The following is a 23,093-nucleotide window of genomic DNA, read 5'->3' on the forward strand; positions in this document are numbered from 1 at the left end:
CTTTTTTTCTTTGGGGGGAAAACACAAAACAAGAAAGTACCATTGGCTTACTGCTTCTGTTATTTTTTTCTGCGTCTTCTCACGTCAGATAAACTGCTTCTACATCTGGTTCTGCTGGTTTCTACCTATTAAAAATGAACTGTTCCTCTCCACTGTCACCACATGCTTGCAAAGAGTGAGGGATTGCTACAAAAAGTTAATAACTTAATGCAACCTCTTCAAGTAAGCAGATCTTTTGTATATATCATGTATATTTATTTGCAAATTACTACGAATTGATTAAATCAATTTAATTAGGCTATAAATGGAAAGTATTAAACTAAATTTGAATGTAGTTGAAAGGTAGGATTGTAGTATTTGGATAAATTGAATTGAATTGATTGGTTCTATAAAAATACTCAATATATATTGAATTAGTCTGATAAACATGTAGTCCAAGTTTCACCAGGATTACTGTACCAACTGAATTTCAGGTAAAGTAAAAAAAAGAAGAAACACTTTTTTACAAAAGCAATTAGCCTTTTTTAATTTTACATTGCATTGAAAATTTACATTATAGATTCATACATTTTACAAATAATTTCCTCATAAAAATATATTTCTGTACAAAACACTTTTTTATTCTATATTTTCTCTTTTTTTCTCTCAAATGGTGAATATTTCCAATGTCCCCGGGCAGGAACGGCTATAAGTCTTTGAAATCACATGGGCGTTATTGCGCTCAGTCCATAGGAAAAGCTTGTGGCAAAATAGACTGAAGCTTAGAAAAAAAATAGCCTTGTTCAGAGAACAGGAGAAGGTGTTGGCATTAGGGGTGTGCAGGTACCTGTGTGCATGCAAAAACAAAACAAAAAAAAGCATAGGGTTGATGGCACAGAGGAGCCCATGACTTTATTTTTTGGTAGGCACTGAGTCAGATTCTTACCAAAAATGTGAGCAAAAACACAAGAAGAGCAGCAAGGACCAATCCAAAATGTAATAAAAAGAAATAATATCACCACAGCGGTAAAGTGCAGGATGGTTGCTGGGCGGGTAAACAAAGAAGCCACAGCTATACTGCTGCTTTTAAATCAGTAATGACTTTAAAAAGGAGTTTTGTGTCGGCTGGTGGCAGCTGGCGCCTGTGGTCACAGCAGCGGGGGTGTTAAAAACAGAGTGGATGTTTTCATGCTCCCTGGCACCTGGACTCATTTAAAAGCGCAGGGACAGGGACTTGCTCTTCAGATTCTTCAAAAACAAAAACTTTGAGTTTTTTGGGGTGGGGGGAGGATTTACATCAAAGCTGCAGATCTTTGACTGGTGACGACATTTTACTCCCATTGTTAATGTTTCTCTTCTATTTTTTGGCCAATTATTAACTGGCTGCAACCAATGCCAAAACCTTATATTTTCTCATTTGAGAGAAAGATGTGTAGTATTCCCATGCCTCAGCAGGAGTTTGTGGCATGGCACCATGAGCAAGACAAACAACCTTCATTAAGAGAACACATAATAAAGATGCATTACATGTGTCATCAAAATGAGGTAGATCAGAATAAATTCAGCTACCCACATGAAATTAGGCAAAACTGTATGAATTACAGGTAAAATTTAAAAAAGGGTCAACGTTTTGATCTGTTTGATCATTTTTAGCTTAGCACTTGCTAAAACAAATTGGAATCTGGATGTTTAGCTAACTGTTAAACACTAAACCGTTGTGTGCAGTTGTCTCGCTTCCGAACTGCAGTCAGTGGCATCTGCTTCTGAAACTCTTAAATTAAAAATTTGGATTGTGTTTTTTCCCCCAATTGTTCAAATCACATTCACTGAACTGTTGTAGATGAAAAGAAAAGAAATTCATAGAACACCAGAAAGATCAAAACTCTGAAAGTCCAGAACAAAAGACCTTTTGTCAACTTTTTTTTTTTTTCATATTTTTGAAGCAAGCTGCATTTTTAACTTCATCAGACGTGAAGGCGATAGTTAGGTTGTCTCCTTCCAACAATGTCATTATCTATTGGCACCCTGCTAAAGATGTCTAGATAATGTTAAAATAAATAGATGGATTAGCTAATAAACCAAAGAAATAACTACTAACAGGCCCAATGTACTATGCTGTGTCTTTCTTTCAAAGTTCTTGGGAAACTTGTTAGAGTATGCAGGATCATTCCCTCTGAAATATCAAGAAGACTCAAAACAAAACTGAAGGGAAACATAAAATGGCTCATCACGGCGTCTTAGGTAGCATAAAAATTCCAAAAGTACAGTAAAATCAATTAAAAAAATGGTTTACCAGTTGCAACATCCTGGTCCTTCCTTAGCCATCCAAGTAGAGAGACCTTAATCACTGGGAAACGTGGTTTAAACTCTTACATATTTTAGAAGACTGTCCTATTGGCAAATAGGAGTTGTACAGTTAGCAGTAGGGAAGCCAGTAACTGTGTTACCACTGTTTTTGTTAGAAAAAAAATAATGAAGTAGGAGTTTTCCCCTCTTGACTTACAGGACAGTGTGAGATTCTGTTACTGTAATAAAGGTTAATTTATACTAAGGCTTTTTACACAATAGGTTTGGAGGATGCATTAGATAAAAGATTAGATAGTAGTTTCCCTTCTTATCTGCTCTGAACAGACGTTTCATCTCACATCATTACACCGATTCTCTGCAGGTTTTTTCGCCTCCTCAGTATTTGACGCATTAACTACAATCAAGAACAGAGCAATGTCAATGTACAACACAAGTTTTCTAGCGCCATCACACAAAGTACACATAATGCAGGCAACCAGCAATCATCATTAAGTTGTCTGCCCAAATGGAAACGTCTATTTTCACTAATATGTTAAAGGTTGTTTGATTTCTCTGGTACAACGGTGCTTTTGGGTATCTGCCTTCTTTCAGATTTCATCTGTTTTTGCAGCTCTAAAATGTTCTGGATTATCAAACTAATTTATAACATTAAAAGATGAGTAGAAGAAATACAAAAAGCAGTTTTCAAATAAAAATGTCATGTATTAAAGGGAAAAAAAGCTAACTAACTTGAACTAACTTGACATTACAAGAAAAACATATTGCTCCCTTAGTTAAATTCTAAATTAATTGTGATTAAGGTTCTTGGAGTTTAATTTCTCTAGCGAAATGTGGGTCTAATTATTGGCAGCTCTCTAAAATCCAGACATTAATTTAAAGAGAAGACATCACAAAGTAGACTAATAGATCTCAAAAAGAAGCATGCCATGCTTGGATCTCAAGACATTCCAGGAAAAATGAGAAAATAAATAATTTTTAGGGCTATGACATTTATGGCAGTAACTCAGCAGTTTTTAACTGTTACTTATCTAACTGCTTGTAGAACTTAGCTGTGCTGCAATGCAAACACTAGCTGGTATATAAACAGTGGAATTGAATACAAGTGCACTCGGATTAGTAGCAGGACACAGATCAAATCTGAACAGCTAAAAATACAACAAACTAAAGACTTTTTTATAGTGTAGTCAAAATCTGGACTTTAATCTCATTGAAATGCTGTGCTGTGACTTTCAAGAGGTCATTAGGATTCAAAGCCGCTCCAGTGTGGCTGAATGACAACAACTCTGCAAAGAAGAGTGAGCCAAATTTTCTCCCAAGTTAAGTAAAAGATTCATTGCCAGCTTTTACAAATGCTTGACGACACCTGTTACCACCAAGAGTGGGACAGCTAGTTTTTTTTTGATTTAGGGAGCAATTTATTTTCACATAAAGAGCCATGTTGGTTTGGATCAAGAAATCATCATTTGTCTGGTATTAAAATTAGTTTGATAATAAAACAACATGGCTGTCCAACACGGAAATGCAAAACCAGAAGAATCTATAAGATGGCAAACATATACAGCCTGTAGTTTATATATATATATATATATATATATATATATATATATATATATATATACACACACACACTGTATATACTGTATATATACAGTACAGACCAAAAGTTTGGACACACCTTTCTAATTCAATGGGTTTTCTTTATTTTCATGACTATTTATAAGGCAATAAATCCCACTTATTAACCTGACAGGGCAGGTTGACCTATGAAGTGAAAACCATTTCAGGTGACTACCTCTTGAAGCTCATCAAGAAAATGCAGAGTGTGTGCAAAGCAGTAATCACAGCAAAAGGTTGCTACTTTGAAGAAACTAGAATATAAGGGGTATTTTCAGTTGTTTTACACTTTTTTGTTTAGTGCATATTTCCACATGTGTTATTCATAGTTTTGATGCCTTCAGTGTGAATCTACAATGTCAATAGTCATGAAAATAAAGGAAACTCATTGAATCTAAAGGTGTGTCCAAACTTTTGGTCTGTACTGTATATATATTAAAGCACTATATATAGATGATCACGCAGAAAGTGCTGAGAGTCTTAAGGTGCAAATGTCTGCAAAGAATGTCTCGAATTCAGGGTTTTAAAACGTGTCAGTGAGTTTAGGGTATGATTGTTGCTGGTAAACCTTGCATTTCGATAATGTTAACACCACTTACTGGGGTTGCTTCAGTGAGAAAGACAGATGGTGAGGGAGGAACTCCATGCTAGACACGATTTTCAAATAAACTAGATGCATGTTGCAGTGGAACCAAAGGTACCGTCGGTGGGCGCGTGTGGAAAGCATATAGCTGTAACGTCTTTTACTCTGATAGTTATTTTTCTAAAAACTCTGATATAATCTGTCTCCCTCCCCCCACCATTTACCCTCCCTTTGTGGTAAATATATAGCACAAAAATATAGGTGGTGAATGCTCCCCGAATATATATGCAATAGATTTACAGATCAGAAGATTCTGCAGCTGTAACAAACAAAGAAAGTAAGCACTCTCAGAGTGCAGGATCACGTGGAACGCTGTCCACAGCGTAGGGCCAAAACCCCGTCTTTCTAGACTTGTTTCTTAGTTGATGATTCCTGCCTACAAACCTGTTTCTGTCTGTCTGCCTGTAAACCCCCTGCTTTTATCTTGGAGTAAAGATAGATTGGAAAAAAAACAGGACATTTCTGTCCCGGTGTTAGTCTGTCTCTCCTTGCGAAATGTGCTTTAGTGCTGGAGCTTTCTATGTTTCCCAAAGTCATTTTTCTTCCTCCCCTTTTAGTCCATCAGAGTCCTCCGCTTTCGTTTAGCCTCTTTCTGATCAGAACCTCCTGGTAAAATCCCAGGATCAGGAACATCTTCTCCTCCAGGCCATATCCCGTCTGACCTGATCCGATTCATCTCGTATAAAGGAGGAGAGCTGATCTCTCTCAGTAGATTTCTTCAGGTCAGACAAGCTCTGATTGGTTGTGTTAGGATTGTAAAATCTCATCTTTTTTTTTTTCTGCTAATGACTTACTCACTCTGCTTCCAGTTCAGTTAGAAGCTGTCTTCATCACGTTAGAGGCAGTTTATCCATTAGATGAGTCAGTCTCTCATCTCTTCTGTTAGTGCTAGCTTCACTTTAGACTCCTTGTAAGTTTCACTTTGCTCTAATCCCAGCTCAGTCAGGATTACAGCTTCCTCTCCAGGGATGCCCCATCCCTATCATCATCCCTCGCTTAGCGGATAGTCTCTTTTCAAAGCAACTTTTGCGTCTCTCTAGAAGAATTAGCCTTCTTAGGCTCCATGTAAGAAGAAAAAAAAATAACAGAGACCAGTAACACCAGTCTCTGCTTGTCACTGAGACTGGAGATGGTTCCGTTTGCTTGTGAGGTCGTCGTATTCCCGTGGTATTCGCAACCAGTTAGTTGGCTTCAGCAATATTCTGCTGGTGTCAGTATTTTTTTTGACTGTCGGTTTATTTTCACAGTGTCCTCAATGACATATATCCTTTCTAGATAATGTCATAGGTTCTCCTCAGTTTCTGATGTGTGATTACAGCTGGAACACCTCTTCTGTGATCTCTAAATCTTTGCTTCAAGTAAAAATTGAGGTGACACACAGGGTCCAACCAGCAGGTCATGGCTTGCCCACACGCGTTGGTCTTAGAAACAGCGATCGAGGTTAAATACGAGCTCAAATGTTTTGCGTTTGTGTCTGGTTTAGAATCGGATCAGAAAGTTTCTATAACTTGCTCTGAGTTGGACATTGAGCTTTTTTTTTGTCACCTTGCAGTCTTTTCTCTCACTAGATGCTGATAGCTTTAAGCAAACCGATGCTGGATTTTGGTTTCAGCTGGAGAGTTGTTCCTCTGCGTGGGCGAGGGGTGGGAGCTGGGATCTTTTCCAAACAGAAAGGATCGGTTTGTTGGTTGGTTCTTGTTCACACCATGACGCTTGGCCTCGGTAAAGTTTGCTCTTTTCACCATCTTTGCACCAGTTGTGGTCCCATTAGAAATGCGAGTCATTAATTTTGACTGAGGACAGTCGCTCCTCAGACCATAGTGCAGACAGTATTTAAATTAGGATCAAATCTGACGGCCTTTCCCTCGACAGCTTTGGCATTGGTGTTGTACATGGGATTCTCGAAGGCAGCTTGGCCGTTGTTGTTTTCGTGCACCGAGCAGCCTGTGTACTGTGTTTTTGGAGTAGTTCTGCAAATATAAAGTAAAAAGAAACATAATTACAAGATAAAAGTGAAGGAGAGGGCAATATATACATATCTTTCACCAACTGTAATTGCAGAAATCTTCACTGCCACCTTTACTTGTCTGGAACTACAATTATGTTCAAAATAAATAGAAGTTTGTCTTTTGTAGAAATTATATTTCACCATGGGAATTAATGTTACTGTTGGGTATAGTCAACAATCATGAGATGCATGCTGTTGATTCTGTGTAATTAAGTTGTTATTGCATGAGGTATGCTAAAAAATAGCAGTGTGGTGTCCTATTAGTAAGGCAATTTATTCGGTGAAAAAACGTCTCAAACAGGTGACAGTTTGTTAGGGAAGAACACATCAAAAACATTTATAGACCAGGAAATTACTGGCTGTTCAGGTAAAATAATCTTAAATGCTTAAAATGCAAACCAAAACCTGTCCAAATGAATCAAAGAATAGTCAAAATGGCAAAACATTAACTGTTTCAACCCCAATGTGACTGAAGGTTTTTAGCCACAAGCAAAATTGTTGATCATTCATCATAAGATTGTTAGTTTGGGTCTAGGGATCACAGACGAACAAACACTGAATTCCAGCAACACTACACCATGAAGAACGGTGCCATGGCACTGTGTTCTTACTATTGATTACATAACACAAATTAGTTTTCTCCATCTTGACTTACTTTAAAGAGTAAATGCGGTTCTCAACAAGACAATGAACACAAACACCACAAACAGTATCTTGGTTTCAAATCAACAGTTGAATAGAAAAGTTGTGGGCTGACTTCAAAAACTGCTGTGTCTAAAGCAAAAATAATTTTTCATAAATGTCCTAAGCAGCCAGCAGACAGTGATGAATGAAGCCAGTGAAGCACACAGGAGAAGAACCGTGTTGTGTTTCTTAGTAAGCTTAAAGAGATTCCAAGCAGCCCATCCAAAACTAATCCCTTCAGCAAGTTCTCCTTTTCTCAAACAGATATTAACGGCAGAACAGACGTTATCTGCATCTGTTAACAACCTCAACAACAGTCAGTTCTGCTTTAACCTTGCCTGGGAAAAATCCAATTTACCACTTTCTAAACAAGGATTGTGTTGCAGCAGACAGCGACTTAGCTGTCTCTTAGCACCTCAGCAATCACCACCGAGGCAGAGATTGTTCTCGCAAATTAGGCATCTTCTTAAAATGTTAATGACGCCCTTGTGTTTTTTTTTTTATAGTCTTTTTTGAATAAAAGATAAGATAAGAAAAAGTAGTCATAAACTGACAGGAACATGTTCTTCAAAGGGATATGTGCAGGATTATTTATCTTGTTCGTCATCTTTTCTTTTTTCTTCTTGTATGGCCTACCTCTGCTTGTAGAGATAGAATCCAAAGCCAGTAAAGATCAGAGCGAAGAAAGGCACCAGAATAGCAATAGCCACAGAACTGCTGTTGGTACCAAGCTGTGGAGGTGTCGAGTTTTGACTCTCTGACATGTTCAGACCTGCAACAAATGAGAAAACTTTACTGTTGCTGTCCAAACTGTCTGGGTGACAAAATAAAATGACCTGGTGAAACTACAGGCTTTATTATCACAGAGAAAGAAAAAACATTGACGGTTGTTTGAAAGAAAGTCTAATCTGTTATTACTGTGCACAATAAAAAGTTTTCACAGTTTGTTGACCACCGATTTTAATGTAAATTTTATTTCATGGCATTGCCCAACAAACAGTGCTGTATGAAGTAGAAGAAATGCAACCCTAGAGACAAGGAGGGCGTTAATTAGGGAGCTGCCATGGTCACCCATGATAACTCAGGAGGAGCTGCAGAGATCCACAACTCAGGTAAAAAAAACTGTGACCAGCAGTCGCATACACATTTGTCTCTCACTGTCTGAAGTTAAATAAGACTAATTTTCTCTTGATTTAGGTCAGTTGGAATCACCAAAAAATTTTCTATTTGCTAAATGCCAGAAAACTTAGTGAAAACAATTTTGCAGAACACTTAGTCAGTATCGGGAATAATTGTTTTGAACTGCATGACTTGGGTCAAACCTTTTGGATATGACCCAAAATCAACTGTGTGATTTTGCAAGGCACATCATCTTTTGATATAAATGGGTTTTTTTCCTCATTTTTGCAGTTCCTTATGGTTAAGATGACCATTATACTGAAAACCAGAGTTTTCAAAGTATGTAAGAAGATATATGTCAAGAAGTGTTTCCACTATTTCTGACATTTAATGTTGACTACCAAAAATACTTAAGGCTCTATCTTTTGGTGCTTGTGAACCTAAAAGACAAGTACCCAGTCTCTGTAGTCCAAACTGTCCGTAGTCTTTTCCCTGAATGAAACCCTGGAACACGTAGGTAGATCCATCAGGCTCTGCTGATACCTGTGGAGAACACAGGACAGAAAGGTGAGTGATCACTTTCATACAGCAATGAATGTATAAATAATTGTAAGTAGATAAGTAACACGGTGTTTGTTCTAAAGGTAAAATCCTCCAAATATTACACAATAAATGGTACTTTTTACAAAAACAAGAAAAAAAAAGTCAGTTATTTCTTAAATACAGATAATAAAATAAAATGACATACATATGCATGCAGAGACAATTGTAGGACAAGTTTCATGTGTAAATTATAAAACGGTGCTTGTACTGACCAGTTCAATCGCACAATAGTTGGGTGTTGATAAATTTGGGGGTTAAAACAATAATCTTTCAAAAGCATGGACCTATTTAATCATGTTTTTGTTGATCTTTGATAGATCAACTAAATATATATTTAAATCACATTCTAGAAGAGTTGGACAAACCTCTGACAAAAATCAGTTAATCACGTTTCAAAGCACCAAATTAAAGCCCACTAAACACTATATGCCCCACCTTTCAGTTTCTATATAAATACATACATAAACTGGTAAATGTAGAGATGGTAAACTTACATATCCATCCATAGTCCAGGAGTCCTCCATGATCTTGGCTGGAGAGATGGCTGAATCTTTCAGTTGGCTTCCCTGGTTAACATAGTTCACCTGATACATCAGAAGTAAAAGCCTGGCCTCTGAAGCCTTGTAAACTCCTGAAAAGGCAAAAAAAAAATCCCCATGATTTATAACAGAAGATTTCACATCTTGCTTGTAAATCTTTAGATTGATCAGCACGTGTTTCTTTTTCCCTGGAGCATTAATGAAATCCGTGCACCTTCCCTGTTTATCTGCAGAGAGATGTTTTATACTGACATAAAAAGAGAACAACACCTCGGATACAGCTGTAAAATAAATTAACATTGATTAAAAAGAAATAGAGGAACCTGGTTGAATGTTGACAGCATATTTAGGCAAAAATGTGCACGTACAGTAATATCACACATCATTATTGTGATATATGCCATCAATAAGACAGGTTTAGAGGTGTTGGTTGGAATGTTTTTCATCTTAAGCAGAGATGCCTGTTTTCCCATAACTCTAGTCTTTATGCTAAGCAGTGCTGTGAATGTGTCAGCATATTTAGATTCCAGCTTTACTCTCAGCACGCAGACATGCAATTTATATTTAAAATGCTGAACAGCTGCCTTAATAGCACGACTTGGGGAAAACATTCGGATTTTAAGCAGCTGCAACTCGGGTACGGCGATGAAAGTGCAGCTTTAGCCGGTATTGATCTAAAGCTGTGCCTTTGAGCCACACGGCAGACAATAAAAGCATGATTGCAGCACGGATTTCAGACATAGTTCTTGTTGCTCCTTGCTACTTTTGGAACCAATTCGAGCTTCTACAAGATGTGTGTTATATTAGGGTCTCAAATCCGACTGGCACTATTAAGGGACTTGAAGAAGTATGCATGTGAGTGTGTATATTTGTATATGCGAGACACAACAATAATCCACCATTAAAAAGCGGCATGCATCCGTAAAAGTGTTGCTAGAAGGAGCTCGATGCCGCATTTAATGTCTGAGAGTGTGTTTACTGTATTACCATTGAATCAATGCAGCAGCTATGTAGCACTGTAACATAAACTTGATGTATTACCATCACATATCCTCATCACAGTGTATAGATTCCCTTATGAAGGTATTCATGGAGTGCTTAGAGTTGAGCGATGATGCAACATGCCTGACAGGAGCAGTTCCAGGTTGCCGTTGCTGAGCGTCACGTTTACTCTCCCGGTCGTGGAGTTAAAGCTGGTGATGCTCAGCGTCATTGGCTGCTTCCTGCCCCGGTAATTGTAGGAACCCTTCCATATGTAGTTAGGAGCAAAAACATCATCTGGAACTACAACAGAAAAAAAAAAGATGAGGAGTTAGCTTAACAGTCCTTCTTTCTTGTCAAACTGTTTTACTTCTAGGTCCTTTTTTAGAGCATTTGATTCAAACTTTTTATATAAAACCACCTTAGCCGTCTTACCTGTGGTTATTTCTATATTGCTCTTGGCCTTGGGGATCTGAACATCAAATAAGTCGAAATTCTCAATGTGTACTTCTATGCACATTATCGTGAACATAGCGCAACAAATTTGTACATTTTGGAAGTAGATTTTATTGTAATAAAAAGTAATCACCCTCCTGGGATTGAGAATGTTTCATATTCCTCTCACAGTCGATGAGGGGGGAAAACATTTACACATGTAAAGCAGTGTGGTATTTTAATGCACAATAAAGCTATGAAACTTTAAAGCTGTTTTAATGTAAGTAAAGTGAACTTTGAACCAGTTTTAGTGAAGCGTGAACTTGCAGGTCAGTAGTATGGGGAATGTGCCTCCTTCTACATGTCTCTCCAGTATTGCTTTGTCTCCTGTATTGATAGGTCTGTCCTTGTGCTGTTGTTTCCCTGCAGCTGGTGGTGCATTCTGGATGGGCCTTTGCAGAAGAGGTCATTTATTTTCTTTGGCCTCAGCCTCCCTGGAGCTTCTCCTCAGTTTAGTGGGCAGAGTTGCAAGTCTTTATAGAACTGTGTCTATGTAGAATCACATCTTGCCTCCCGGTAAGTAAAAAAAAAAAAAAAAAAAAAAAAAAAAAAAAGTCTCACAGGAGCCAAATCTCAATTAACTACACAACATATGGAAAGTTGCTTTTGTCCTTTCCTCATTAAAGGGGGCTCATTTTTTCAAATTTAAGTTCTCACCCTATGTCAAAACTTGAATGAAGTAACACAATCACATCTTAAGTGAAAAACAGTCTGGTTTAAGGTTGGGCGCACTATAGTTGCAGCAGTATTCGTAAAGAATTACATTAATTCTATATAAATATGCGGCATGGTCCTGTTTGTCAATCTGTCCAAGGCATTTGAGTCTGTTGATCATGAGCAAACTCAATGAAACTGGGTTTGATCATTGCTTAAGGTTGCTTGTTGATTTTCCATGTGCATTTAGCATTAAACAAGCTACAGAAACAGCAGCTAATAAAACTATAACAAAGAGGAAAGCAAGATCCTTACAAAAGTTTGTCTTCTTTTTGTAAAGTTAGATAAAAAAAATATTAAGAACTAGGAAGAAGTGTGTTAAAGCATTGTCAAATCGACAAAAAGGCAAGAAAAAAACCCTGTGGTGCAAAACTGAGTAGAGTGAAAAGGAGCACAGCAGAATCTATTGAACCATACACTAAAACCAGACTGGAACAGAAGAAATGAGGATGGATATGAGTAAAGGAAAATGGTACTCTTTCAGTGCTGACTGGATGGGTACATGTACAGCAGAGAGACGGATGGACATGCAGACAAGTGGATAAGTAGATGGATTGATAAACATGCTGACAGAGGGATGGATTGAAAGAACTGACCGTTAAGTTTTGGGCTGGGTGTTCCTGGTAATGGTTTCACAGGTTTCTTCTTCTCTCCAGCTACACATTCACAAGACAGAGACAAAATATTCAGGCAAACTATCAAGTCATGAATTTAAAAAAAAATGGTTATGCCGAATTTACAGATATTTTCATTGATGTCCATAAATCTTGTTTGGTTTTTTTTTCCTAGGAAAAAGCATTCCACATTAGAATTCACGGCCAGTCACTCTTAGTCACACATGTGCATAATGAGCGAGGAGCATTTTGAAAAGGGTCAGACAAAATAAACCTCTTTAATGAGCAATTCACAAGCGGAGCAATGCAAACAGAGTTCACGACCGATAATTGTTGTGTATACTGGACCCATTTAAAAAGCAGCTGAAAGGCCTGAGCTCTGATGGCTGAGAGCAGCCGGGATCATCCTTTCAAGATGCAGCCATTGTTTTCAATGAGGGGGGAAAAACAAGCTATAGAGAATGGCCTGTGTTCTGGAATCTCAATTCGGATCAGAGTGCGCCTCACTTTTAAAAAAGATCTTCAGGGCAACAACAGGGTGATTGCCTTGGTGGATTGATTAAAAAAAGAATAAGAAAAGTGCAGCTTTTTCAAGAGCTTGTAGACATTTTGCTTTATCCTCATTTCTTGACTGGTTGCAGATACGTTTTAAAAAGGCTACTGTTTTCAGTCAATTAAAAATTAAGCACAGAATGTTGGTTTTGAGAAGTTATTCATCCACAAAATATCTGCAATTTTGAAATTTAAAAGCCCCAAAACTAAAAGTTAAGCTTGATGCTTCCAATGAAACATGATGTTCCTTAGACATTTTCATGCCCAAATTCAATACTTTTCCATACTCAGATTTCCAGAGTCCTTGTTCCTATTTATTTGTTTACTGTGTTTACATACAACCTGCCGACCTTGCATAGGGACAAAACACAGATGATATACTGTACATATATATATATATATATATATAAGGATTTTATATTAAATCCTTTACCCTCTATCCCGTACACCATCTGTCCACCCCACCAGTAAATATCACCCGACTCCAGATGGTTGATACAGGGGCTCCTTGAGCTAGACACATTCAAGTGCTCCTCTCTCTTTACTCAAAAGAATGAGCTCAGCATAGGACAATAAAGTAAATGCATTTAATGCTGATAGGGCCACTGAGACGCGGAGAAGTGAATCACACACCTCTACATATTGGCATCTTTCCCGTCCAAGTGCCATCGTTCTTGCAGACTCGGTGCTCAGAGCCGCCCGCCAGGAAGTACCCGCGCTGACAGCTGTACACCAAGGTGTAGCCAAATCCAGGAAGATCCATCCCCACCACTTCCACATGGAGCGGGCTCTCCGGCTGCTTACAAGCATGGGCTGCAGGTACAAAACATGATTTTTTTTTCTCTTTAATGAGGGTCTGTAAAGGCTTAGAGTGGACAGATAAAGAGCCAACATATGTGTTTCTTTACGTATGCATTCAGGTTGTGTCCCAGTCCATGTCAGATCAGGTTGGCAGGTTCTGGATGACGATCCCTGAAGCAAATGACCCGACTGGCATTGAAATGACACCACGCTCCCCACCTGAGCACAAAAAGACAGACAGCAAAACATAAAAACAACGAAATACGAGCAGTGTTTTGTTTGGCTGCAGTGCGAAGGTACCCTCAGGAGAGCTGACACTGTGAGCAATGTCTCTAGTTTATTTAAGGAGGGACAGACTGAGTTATGCTGGTAAGTACTACTTAAAGTGCCTTGTAAAAGTCTTCTTTCCCTTTTTCACATGTTTCACTTTACAACCTCAAACTTCGTTGTATTTCACTGGGATTTTATGTGGATGGAACAACACAAAGTAGTGCTCAACTAAAAAAGTAAAGTTGAATGAAAATAACGTGGTTTTAAAACACGTGTAACAAATACAAGTTTGAATAGAGTGATCTGATTAATATTTAATCTGTGTGCCATTTAATCTCAGGATAAATGCAGCTGTTTTGTGAAGACCTCAAAGGTTTGTTAGTGAACAAACAGCATCATGAAGGCCAAAGAACATAACAGAACGGGGGAAAAGAACACTGTTCGACAAAATGTAAAGACTGTTTTGCACTTTGCCCTAAGCAATGTATTGTATGCAGCCAAACTGTGGAAGGAGGTAAAGAAAAACTAGCACAATTCGTTATCAGTCAGAAGCATGCTTCCGGCGCTGAATGAGAAGGCAGCACGTTCCAGCAGTTCTCCATCTTGAATTTCTCCATTGTGGGCATTTCTATTCTGAACACACCATCCCCACTGGGAAACATAGTGGTGGCAGCATCGTGATTTAAGGATGTTTTTCTTCAGTAGGGACAGGAAAACTGGTTATAGCTGGGTTTGTTTTAAGTATAGATCATTTCTGGAAGGAAGACCTGAGACTGGGATGTAGCTTCTCTTTGCAAGTGGACAAGAATCCTAAACAGAATAGTCATGTGTTAGAACTGTCCAGTCAAAGTCCAAGTGAAATAACAACCGCAAACCTATTGAATTGGTGAAAACTGATATTTAAAGATGTTCTCCTTCCATTCTGTGTTTGGATTTATTTTGCAAAGAAAAAGGGTAAAAATGTCAGTCTCAAAGCTCTTAGATCTACGCCAAAAAATTTGAAGCCAAACTTGCAAAAGCGGTTTAACTTTTCCTTACACTTCATAATTATGCACTACTTTGTGCCGGTCTACTACACATCACATAACATTCCATGACAAATTCATTTTCCACATCATTTCAGCCAATTCAAATTGAGAATTTATACACACTAAACATAAAAAAAAAACTTTAATTGTGCAATTTGTTACCAATAACAAAACACACAAAAACTATATTTGACTTGCAAATCAGAAAATAAAACTGCCACTATTCACATATTAAATCAACTAGTTGGGCATGGTGGTGAGTTTGGAGTTGGCTTGTCAGGGCAGATAATTTACCTTAAAACCAAAGGTCCGGTTCAGGGAGCCATAGCGAGGCGTTCCCGGGTTATCGCAGCTGGTTTTAGTTGGTTCTGCAAAGGAAAGTGTACAGTGTGAACAGACACACATAGAAAAGAACAAATCCAGGAGAAAGACAAATTAACTGCAACATTTTTAAATCCTCTCCTTAAACCTCTCCGTTTCTCTCCCCTGTTGTCATGGTAACAGGCAGCTGTTAGCGCCGTCGGGCCAGCAGGGGGCAGTAGTGCATCATGAGAAAACGAAGGGAGGCCTTTTCTTAGAGTTTCTGCCTGTGACAGCACGCGCGTGTGGCAGGGTCATCAGCATGTAGAGCACATCCTGACGCAGAGCTCGATTCAATACAGCTTCCAAAATGACAGATTCACTCTCAGCCTTCGTCTTCCTGTACTTCTCTATCCGCTCTCCTTTTTCCTCACTCTGGTTTTTTTTTTTTTGTCCTCCTTCTCTCTCTTCTTTGTAACCGCTCTTTTCCTGTTTCTATGCCACTATCTCCGTCTCTGCTTCCCCTCCACCCCCATTGCCTCGTCTGTCTTATTTAAAGAGCAGGCTGCTTTGCCTCAAAACTCATTCTGGTTCAGTCACATCGTAATACACATCACACTCTAACATACAGCTGCAATCACACACTAATAAATCACCGCTGCACACATGCGCCTAACACTCAGCACTCCTTTTTGAACACATTTCCACCGGGAAAAAAAAGCAGCAGCAGCAGCAGCAGCAGAGGGAATCACGCTGTATTTGTGTGTGCTTGCTCACGAATGAGCAACAGTGTCAAACTTGTAAACTAATTACGTAAGCCGAAAGGTTTCGTCTTTTCCCAGAAGTCAAAGATTGAGTCCTTACATCTGCACTTCACAGGCAGGCTCCTATTTTTAGATCATCAATTTTACAGGCAACATTAGACTTTACTGCAGCTGTAAAAGTGTTAGATCCGCAGCACATCTTATCAGTGGCTATGAGGGAAGTTAGAAGTCTGTTGCTGCAACAAAAACCTTAAACTGATCACAACTCATTTTTATACTCGCTTGCTTTGAATCAGATGTGTGTCTGTGAGGTGGTCCGTCGTAAAAATAAAATACATTGGAAACATGCTCAGTATCTGCTGTGGTCTTCTACTTCTAATTCATGGTCAGCGGCAGCTTGTTTGAAGCTGGATGTGTGGTAGCGTTTTACTCAGTGCTCAAAGTCACAGCCTGTACCGCCGTTGCCTCACTTGTAAGCAAACACTTTTGGTGTGGTTTCTTTAAAAGGGAACTCCTAGATCCCTGCTGAAATGAACTAAAAACTTCCCTTAAACTATTCTCAGCTACAAAGCCTTGAGGTCTCAGGTACTATGTGCTGGATAGGACATTACAAAGCATGCTGAAAAAGTCTTGAAACACTCAGAGCTCCTTTATTCCTTGTCCCATTCTGTTTGTTCACCATCCAGATTTTATAGGAACATGGTTATAAGAAAAAGTAAACCATGCAAATTTCTATTTCCAAAAACACTCAGATTTCAGAAATACTTTAATCAAATTCCCATCCTTTTCCCAGACTGCATTGGAACCCGGTACATTTCCTTTTTTTTTCTTGCATTGTCACATGAAAGGGTACAAGAACTAAAGTACAGATGTACACATTCAATGCAGCAAAAGGACCTGACCATAGATGAACAGCCTATTTTCATGTGTTGTCATCAAATCAACATATAGGCTGGTTTTTTTCCCCACTCCCCACACAAACCGGTTTTGATACATTTCATTCAGAAGATCAAGTGCCAAGCGGCTCAGTCAAGAGCATACAGATGTGCAATTTGTTAGTGACAATGACTTGTGAAATAGCATGCTGCCATAATATTCAATCTGCACACTCGCAAATGACCTTTGTGAAACAGTCCGCTGGAGTGCTTTTAGTGAGTCGCGGTGCAGCTGGAAAAAGGGGGCAGCCAATTTACGAGCTAAAGATGCATACATGAAATGGCTGTGATTATGCATTCACGAGGCTTTAAAAAGTTTTACTGCCTAACAAAAATATTGATTCCAGTGAATGAAAAAAATAAATAAATGGCGTTTTATTAAGAAAAGTTGCCAATCTAAAAAAAAAATTATACTTGATCTCTCTTTGAAGGAACCCGTCAAGGCTCCTGCTGAAGGTTGCGTTTTCATTAGCAGGAATCTCTGAGAAGAGCTTCCATTCGCTATTTGTTATGATTTCAATAAAACTTTTACTTTCACGGAGCAGAAATTGCTCAGTGAAAACAGACCCACATATAGACTAAAACGTGGCTGTTGCCTGTGTAATAATGGGTACGTAACGGTGATAATTAGGCACTGGCGCTAATTAACTGGTGGCACAAACGACGTGTGTCTGATAGGTTCCACACCGACAGGGGAGTGAACAGACTGAAAATTAGCAGAAAAAATAACAACAAAGCAAGACTGTTCAGCCACAGAAGTCTGAAATAATTTTGTGTGTGTGCCGTAGCATAAACAATAGGCAAGCACACGTACCGCAAAGGGACGGCATTAAACACTCGTTTGTATTACTGCGCTGTGATATGTTATTTAAAGCAAGATATTTACTCTACAAGAACAACCTCTCTGGAAATCTGTCTCTGAAGTATGGTGCCTTTTAATTTCATCCCAGACTTTGAAGTGGGGAGGACCCCCCTGCCTGACGAAGCTCTGCTGGGCTCCAGCTCGTACAGAGATGAATGAATGATGACGAATGACTCACAAAGTCTAGAAGAGCAATAACTTGAATCATAAATCCATAGATAGAAACATTTTTAAAAAACCCATTGTACTAATACAATGTTTTTTAAAACAAAGAGTTGGAAATTTACTTAGAAGAATTAATAGAAATGCTGTCTGTTCTGTTCAGAGGTTTACATGCACTCAACATGGACATTAATGTAATTTATTTATACTACTGTTTTTCAGGATGCGCTGAATTATACTGTGAATTTCTCATCAACCCCAGATGGATGCAAAAGTTAGGTTCGTTATCCTGTTGTAACATTCTGTCACGTCCAATTTTCAACCGCCTGGCTGCTGATCTGAGGTTTCTTCCCCTCTGCAATGTACCAATACCTCTGGCAGTGAACCAGAGCGCAGCAGGCTGCTACCATCACGCTCACTAGATAGTGTAGTGTTCTTAGGTCTCATCTTGACTACTAGACGTGTTCTTCCTGGCAAAGTGGAGAAAACAGTTCAATCTTTGTCTCGTCTGATCATGAAACACTTTCTCCAAAAAGGCACTCGGCTTGTCCAAGTGGACAGCTGCAAATTTGATTCACTCTTGAAGGTGTTGATTTTTTAGCAGGGGGTTCTGTCTTGGTTGGCCCCCACTGAGCCTGTGTCGATGTCAAACTTGCTGATTTTTCAGCGTCTTCGAGTTTATAATGGGACTTGGTCTTTGCGCTTCCTGCTTTGTTCCTGCATATCATGACTAATTTCCTTTCAGATGAGAGTAACCATTTGGGATGGATAGTTCAATTAATTAAGACTACCTACTAGTATTCAGGTGGTAACATCATGCTGTTGGTGTCATAATCACATTCACCTGTTGCCACTTTAGTTTTATGTTTATCCACACAGGATTATGCTACAAGCTTGTTGATGGCTTAACAAAACAAAATATTTCTTTGCATACTGCTAAGCGACATTTATCTAAATATTAGATGTGGAGTATGCATATATCAAAACTTGCATCCAATTTTGACGTTCTGCAAAAATTCCACAATAAATTCACATTTTTACAAACACTTTGCTCTTTTATTTTTAAAATAAAAAAACGGTAACTTCAAGGATCTTACAATTTTAAAAGGTTTTCCTATTTATAACTTGTGTTGACGTGGACCAGTGTTTCTTGTTTTTACACATTAATGCACTATATATTACACTGCAGGAGGTTCTGGATGAATCATCTTCTCTTAATTAGAACAGCCTGTGAGTGCCAGATGAGGCTTTCTGCTCCATCATAATGATCGCCGTGTCTCTTTTTATATTCCTGCTACGTCTTTCACCTATCTACTGTATTGGCAGCTGACTGAAAAGTGAAACGCACTCCAGTTGAAAATAGTAGGAAGAATTCAGTCACAAATCCTCACTCGTCACAAACTCTGGATAACTACCAGCTCCAGTCCAGCCTGAGTTCAAGCTAAGATTGTACAGGCTTGAGAGACACATTGCTGGTGTCTCTCAAGTAAACATTAATGCAATACAGAACTGTTTAGATATATTATTACCATTTTAAAAGTAAGTTTTGCTTGGCTTATAAATTACTTGTACATCGACTGCTGTAAAAGTTGTGCGGTGTTTCGGAACGACCAGACACAAAATCATTTAGACGTAAAATACTAATTATTTCAATATAGATTGATGGAGTTTACACTAAATGGTTAAAGAGATAGGCTGCACAGTGGCGCAGTTGGTAGCACTGTTGCCTCGCAGCAATAAGGTCCTGGGTTCGATTCCTGGCCCGGGGTCTTTCTGCATGGAGTTTGCATGTTCTCCCTGTGCATGCTCTCTGGGTACTCCATCCAAAAACATGACTGTTAGGTTAATTGGTCTCTCTAAATTTTTGCCTAATAATGTGAGTGTGTGTGTGCATGGTTGTGTGTCCTGTCTGTCTCTGTGTTGCCCTGCGACAGACTGGCGACCTGTCCTGTCTCGCCCAGAACGTTAGCTGGAGATAGGCACCAGCACCTCCCTTGTCCCATCTAAGGGACACCTTTGTCCCGTATAAGGGACAAGGGTGTATAGAAAATGGATGGATGGTCAAAGAGATTAACAAAAATATTCGTACAGGTGAGTAAAGTGTCAGGAAAATTTACATATTTTCTTAATTTTTCCTTCAAGATCAAGTTCGCTCACAAAAATAACTGTTTTGACTTAAAGTTTGAACAAGACTTGCACTAATTTTATGGTTGCTTGGTGACCCAGTTGTGCAAATTACCGATGCAACGTGGTTGAGTTCCACTCCAGGTGCCGTCATTCTCACAAAGTCTGGTTGCTGTGCCGACCAGTATCAGAGGTGGAGAACAGCTGAAGGACACTTCGGATTGATAAATGAAACTCCGACCCTCTCTGAAACCACCGACTGGTGTGCCTGGGTCGCCACAGAACTTGGCTGCAAATGCAAAGATGCAAGCACAAATTTCACAGTATTGGTGTCAGGAGTTCAAAAGACCGGTGCTTGAAATTTGCCAGCAAAGTGCGTGAATGAGATGTAATTCTTACGTAGGCACTGCGGAAGCATGCCGCTCCAGGTGCCATTGGATACGCAGGTCAGGATGGCCGGGAATGAGAGTTCGTACCCTGGTGAGCAACTGTAGCTCACACTACTGCCCCATTCGAAGTCACTGCCCTGCAGTACGCCGTTGCTGATGGCAGGGGGAGTCAAGCAGGTCACCGCTGGGAAATAAAAAGATCAGTAAAGACCGTCAAGCTGAAATATTTCACTGAAGCCACATAAAGAGATATAATTTATTTATTGCTAAAAAGCCTTTTGAGATGTTTTTAAGGTGTTTGACTTAAAAGGCTTACCTGTACATATGGGCATGTTTCCACCCCATGTCCCATTCTGGGTGCACATCCTCATAGGCGACCCATCCTCCTCCATCCTGTAACCCGGCTGGCACTGAAAGGAAACGTTCTGTCCGATAGTGAAATCCTCACCGTAGCGAAGGCCGTTAGCTGGGATGCCAGGATCCCCGCAGTTTATCACTGTGGGAGAGGGCAAACATAGCGTTGACATAAAACACAATGACACATTGAAATTTTACCTCTGAGCGAGTCACTGAAAGAGATACTTTCATGCCAAACAACCAAAAATCCTCAAAATCTTCAAAGCATGAAAGAAACAGAAATTGTAATGGAACCACTGCTTTTAAGCAAATGAAAAAAGTGTTTTGAATTATGCCAGCAAAAATAAATCTGCAATTTTCTTCCTTTTCAATTTAACCAGATAAAAAACCCATTGACATTAAGACCTCTTTCACAAGGGTAACCAGGCCAAGAAAGGCAGCAGCACACGTCTTGGTGGACAACAAAGATAGACAACAATAACAAAATATAAAACATAAAAAGCACAGAAAGTGTAAACAATCTGAATATTTCTTGTGGGATAAGTCAACATAGTTGTGTTATAGCATTTATAATTCTATTTTTATTGATAACAAAGAATTATTTGATTATTTTCTAACGTGAGCAAATAGCAACAACCTCCTAAACAACAAAACCAGGAAAATCCAAGCAAATATTTTTGATAAAATCACTGTAACTATTTATTGTAACTATTAGTTTTTCCACTAAATACATTTTAATAATACATTTCATATCCCTTTATGGGCTGCATATTATCTAAATGTGCAGCTCATAAAGGGAGCTGGGAAATGATGGCTGTGGTTGTCCTGGGATGGTTTTAAGGAGTATTAGAATTCCCCAGATAGTACTTTTAGGCCACTGTCCTTCATAGTCTAATAGGCAGTTTTACTGCCTTTAAACCCACCCCACATTCTGTCATGCCTCTTAATAGATGCGGTGTAATCTACTGTAAAAGCCAGCCATTTTCCCTTTAAGAAAGACATTCTTATAAACTGTCTGTACTTCCAGGAAGCCCCGATTCTAGATTTAGGCTCCTCAGCACTTCTGTGTCTTTGTCCTTTTATCCCGTCCCGCTTGATATTTCATGGCTTATTTCTTTACACAAATGCATTAAAAGTCAGAAATGTCAGTAGAAATTGGGAACCATAAAGATCATACCAGATTTCCCTCAGTAAAAAAGTCCTTTTTCGGACACAATTAATATCTGCTAACTCTTCTAGGAGTGTGTATTGGGTCCATTTATTGCATATATCTTTTTTTTATTGCCCCGCAAGAGGTCTTTTTGTGGGCTCTAGTGTCCCTTTTTCAAAGTAGGCTGACAGGAAAGGGGGAAGGCATGCGGTAAACGTCGTCGGGTCCGGGAGTCGAACCCGCGACAGCCACGTCGAGGCTACGTTTTGCCTAAATGTGGGTCGCGCTAACCCCTCCGCCACCACGGCACGCCCTATTGCATATATCTTTGAATGCTTTGCAAGCAAGCACAACAGAAACGTGGAGCTCTGATTAACACTCACTCAAGTAAGGCTTTGGTCATATTTCACACAGGAAGAGACTTTTATATTTTATGGTTATTTACTCTGTTGGGGTTTTCCCTCAGGGTTCAAAAAGCAAATTAGCCAAAGTAAACAACGATCAAGGTTATTCATGCCATGCGATAAAATGAGAAGCAGGAGCATAAATATTTGAGCTTTATTTCATTATTCAGACCTTACAGTGTTGCAGTGTAATTTCAAACTGGGCATGAAGCAGAGTCACAAAAGACTGTGGAGAACAACTCATACAGTGATCCACGTAAGCAGTTTGGAAATGTTAACGGCTTAATTGCAGCTAACTGTATTGCATAAATTATAGTTTAGACTGCATAATCAGCTGCAAACTGTTTTACATACAGCTGAGGCTATGCTAAAACGGCCAGCAGTAAAGGTGCAAATCAGATTCTTTTGCTAGCCATCTACATTTTATACTTTTAGTAAAAATGACTCTCATGGTCATTTTTTTACTTTTAGTAAAAAATGTAAAATGCTTCTCTTTTCAAAACTTCTGTCGAGGTCTTCGGACGACATTCATGTTTGTGAAGAGGCTCTGATTAATGTCTGGAACCTTGAGGGGAGATGCCAGCTCATATAGCGGTAACTGAAAGTAGCACTTGACATTTTGATTAAAATCTTTTTCAGTTACATCGTTAATGTATAGATCAGCGCCACTGCTGCTTTCAACTCAGAATCCACAC

The 23,093-nt window shown here is 39.0% G+C and overlaps 1 protein-coding gene across 7 annotated transcripts in view; it reads right to left on the reverse strand.

Annotated features, from left to right (window-relative positions):
- Positions 1-4,250: 4,250 nt before the first annotated feature.
- The window catches only part of LOC114156180 (CUB and sushi domain-containing protein 3-like), a 404,435-nt gene continuing 385,592 nt past the window's right edge, over positions 4,251-23,093 (reverse strand). For all 7 annotated transcript variants that reach the window (XM_028036459.1, XM_028036460.1, XM_028036458.1 and 4 more), the window contains 12 exons: positions 20,804-20,983; positions 20,498-20,671; positions 20,214-20,387; positions 15,246-15,319; positions 13,761-13,872; positions 13,486-13,665; positions 12,283-12,342; positions 10,622-10,780; positions 9,452-9,588; positions 8,810-8,897; positions 7,872-8,007; positions 4,251-6,513 (listed from right to left, as the gene is read on the reverse strand). In XM_028036459.1, coding sequence (XP_027892260.1) covers positions 6,354-6,513; positions 7,872-8,007; positions 8,810-8,897; positions 9,452-9,588; positions 10,622-10,780; positions 12,283-12,342; positions 13,486-13,665; positions 13,761-13,872; positions 15,246-15,319; positions 20,214-20,387; positions 20,498-20,671; positions 20,804-20,983 — 1,634 coding nt within the window. In that variant the 3' untranslated portion in view covers positions 4,251-6,353. The remainder of the gene's footprint in view (positions 6,514-7,871; positions 8,008-8,809; positions 8,898-9,451; positions 9,589-10,621; positions 10,781-12,282; positions 12,343-13,485; positions 13,666-13,760; positions 13,873-15,245; positions 15,320-20,213; positions 20,388-20,497; positions 20,672-20,803; positions 20,984-23,093) is intronic.

The sequence above is a fragment of the Xiphophorus couchianus genome, chromosome 13 (genome assembly GCF_001444195.1).
Source record: "Xiphophorus couchianus chromosome 13, X_couchianus-1.0, whole genome shotgun sequence".
Lineage (NCBI taxonomy): Eukaryota > Metazoa > Chordata > Actinopteri > Cyprinodontiformes > Poeciliidae > Xiphophorus > Xiphophorus couchianus.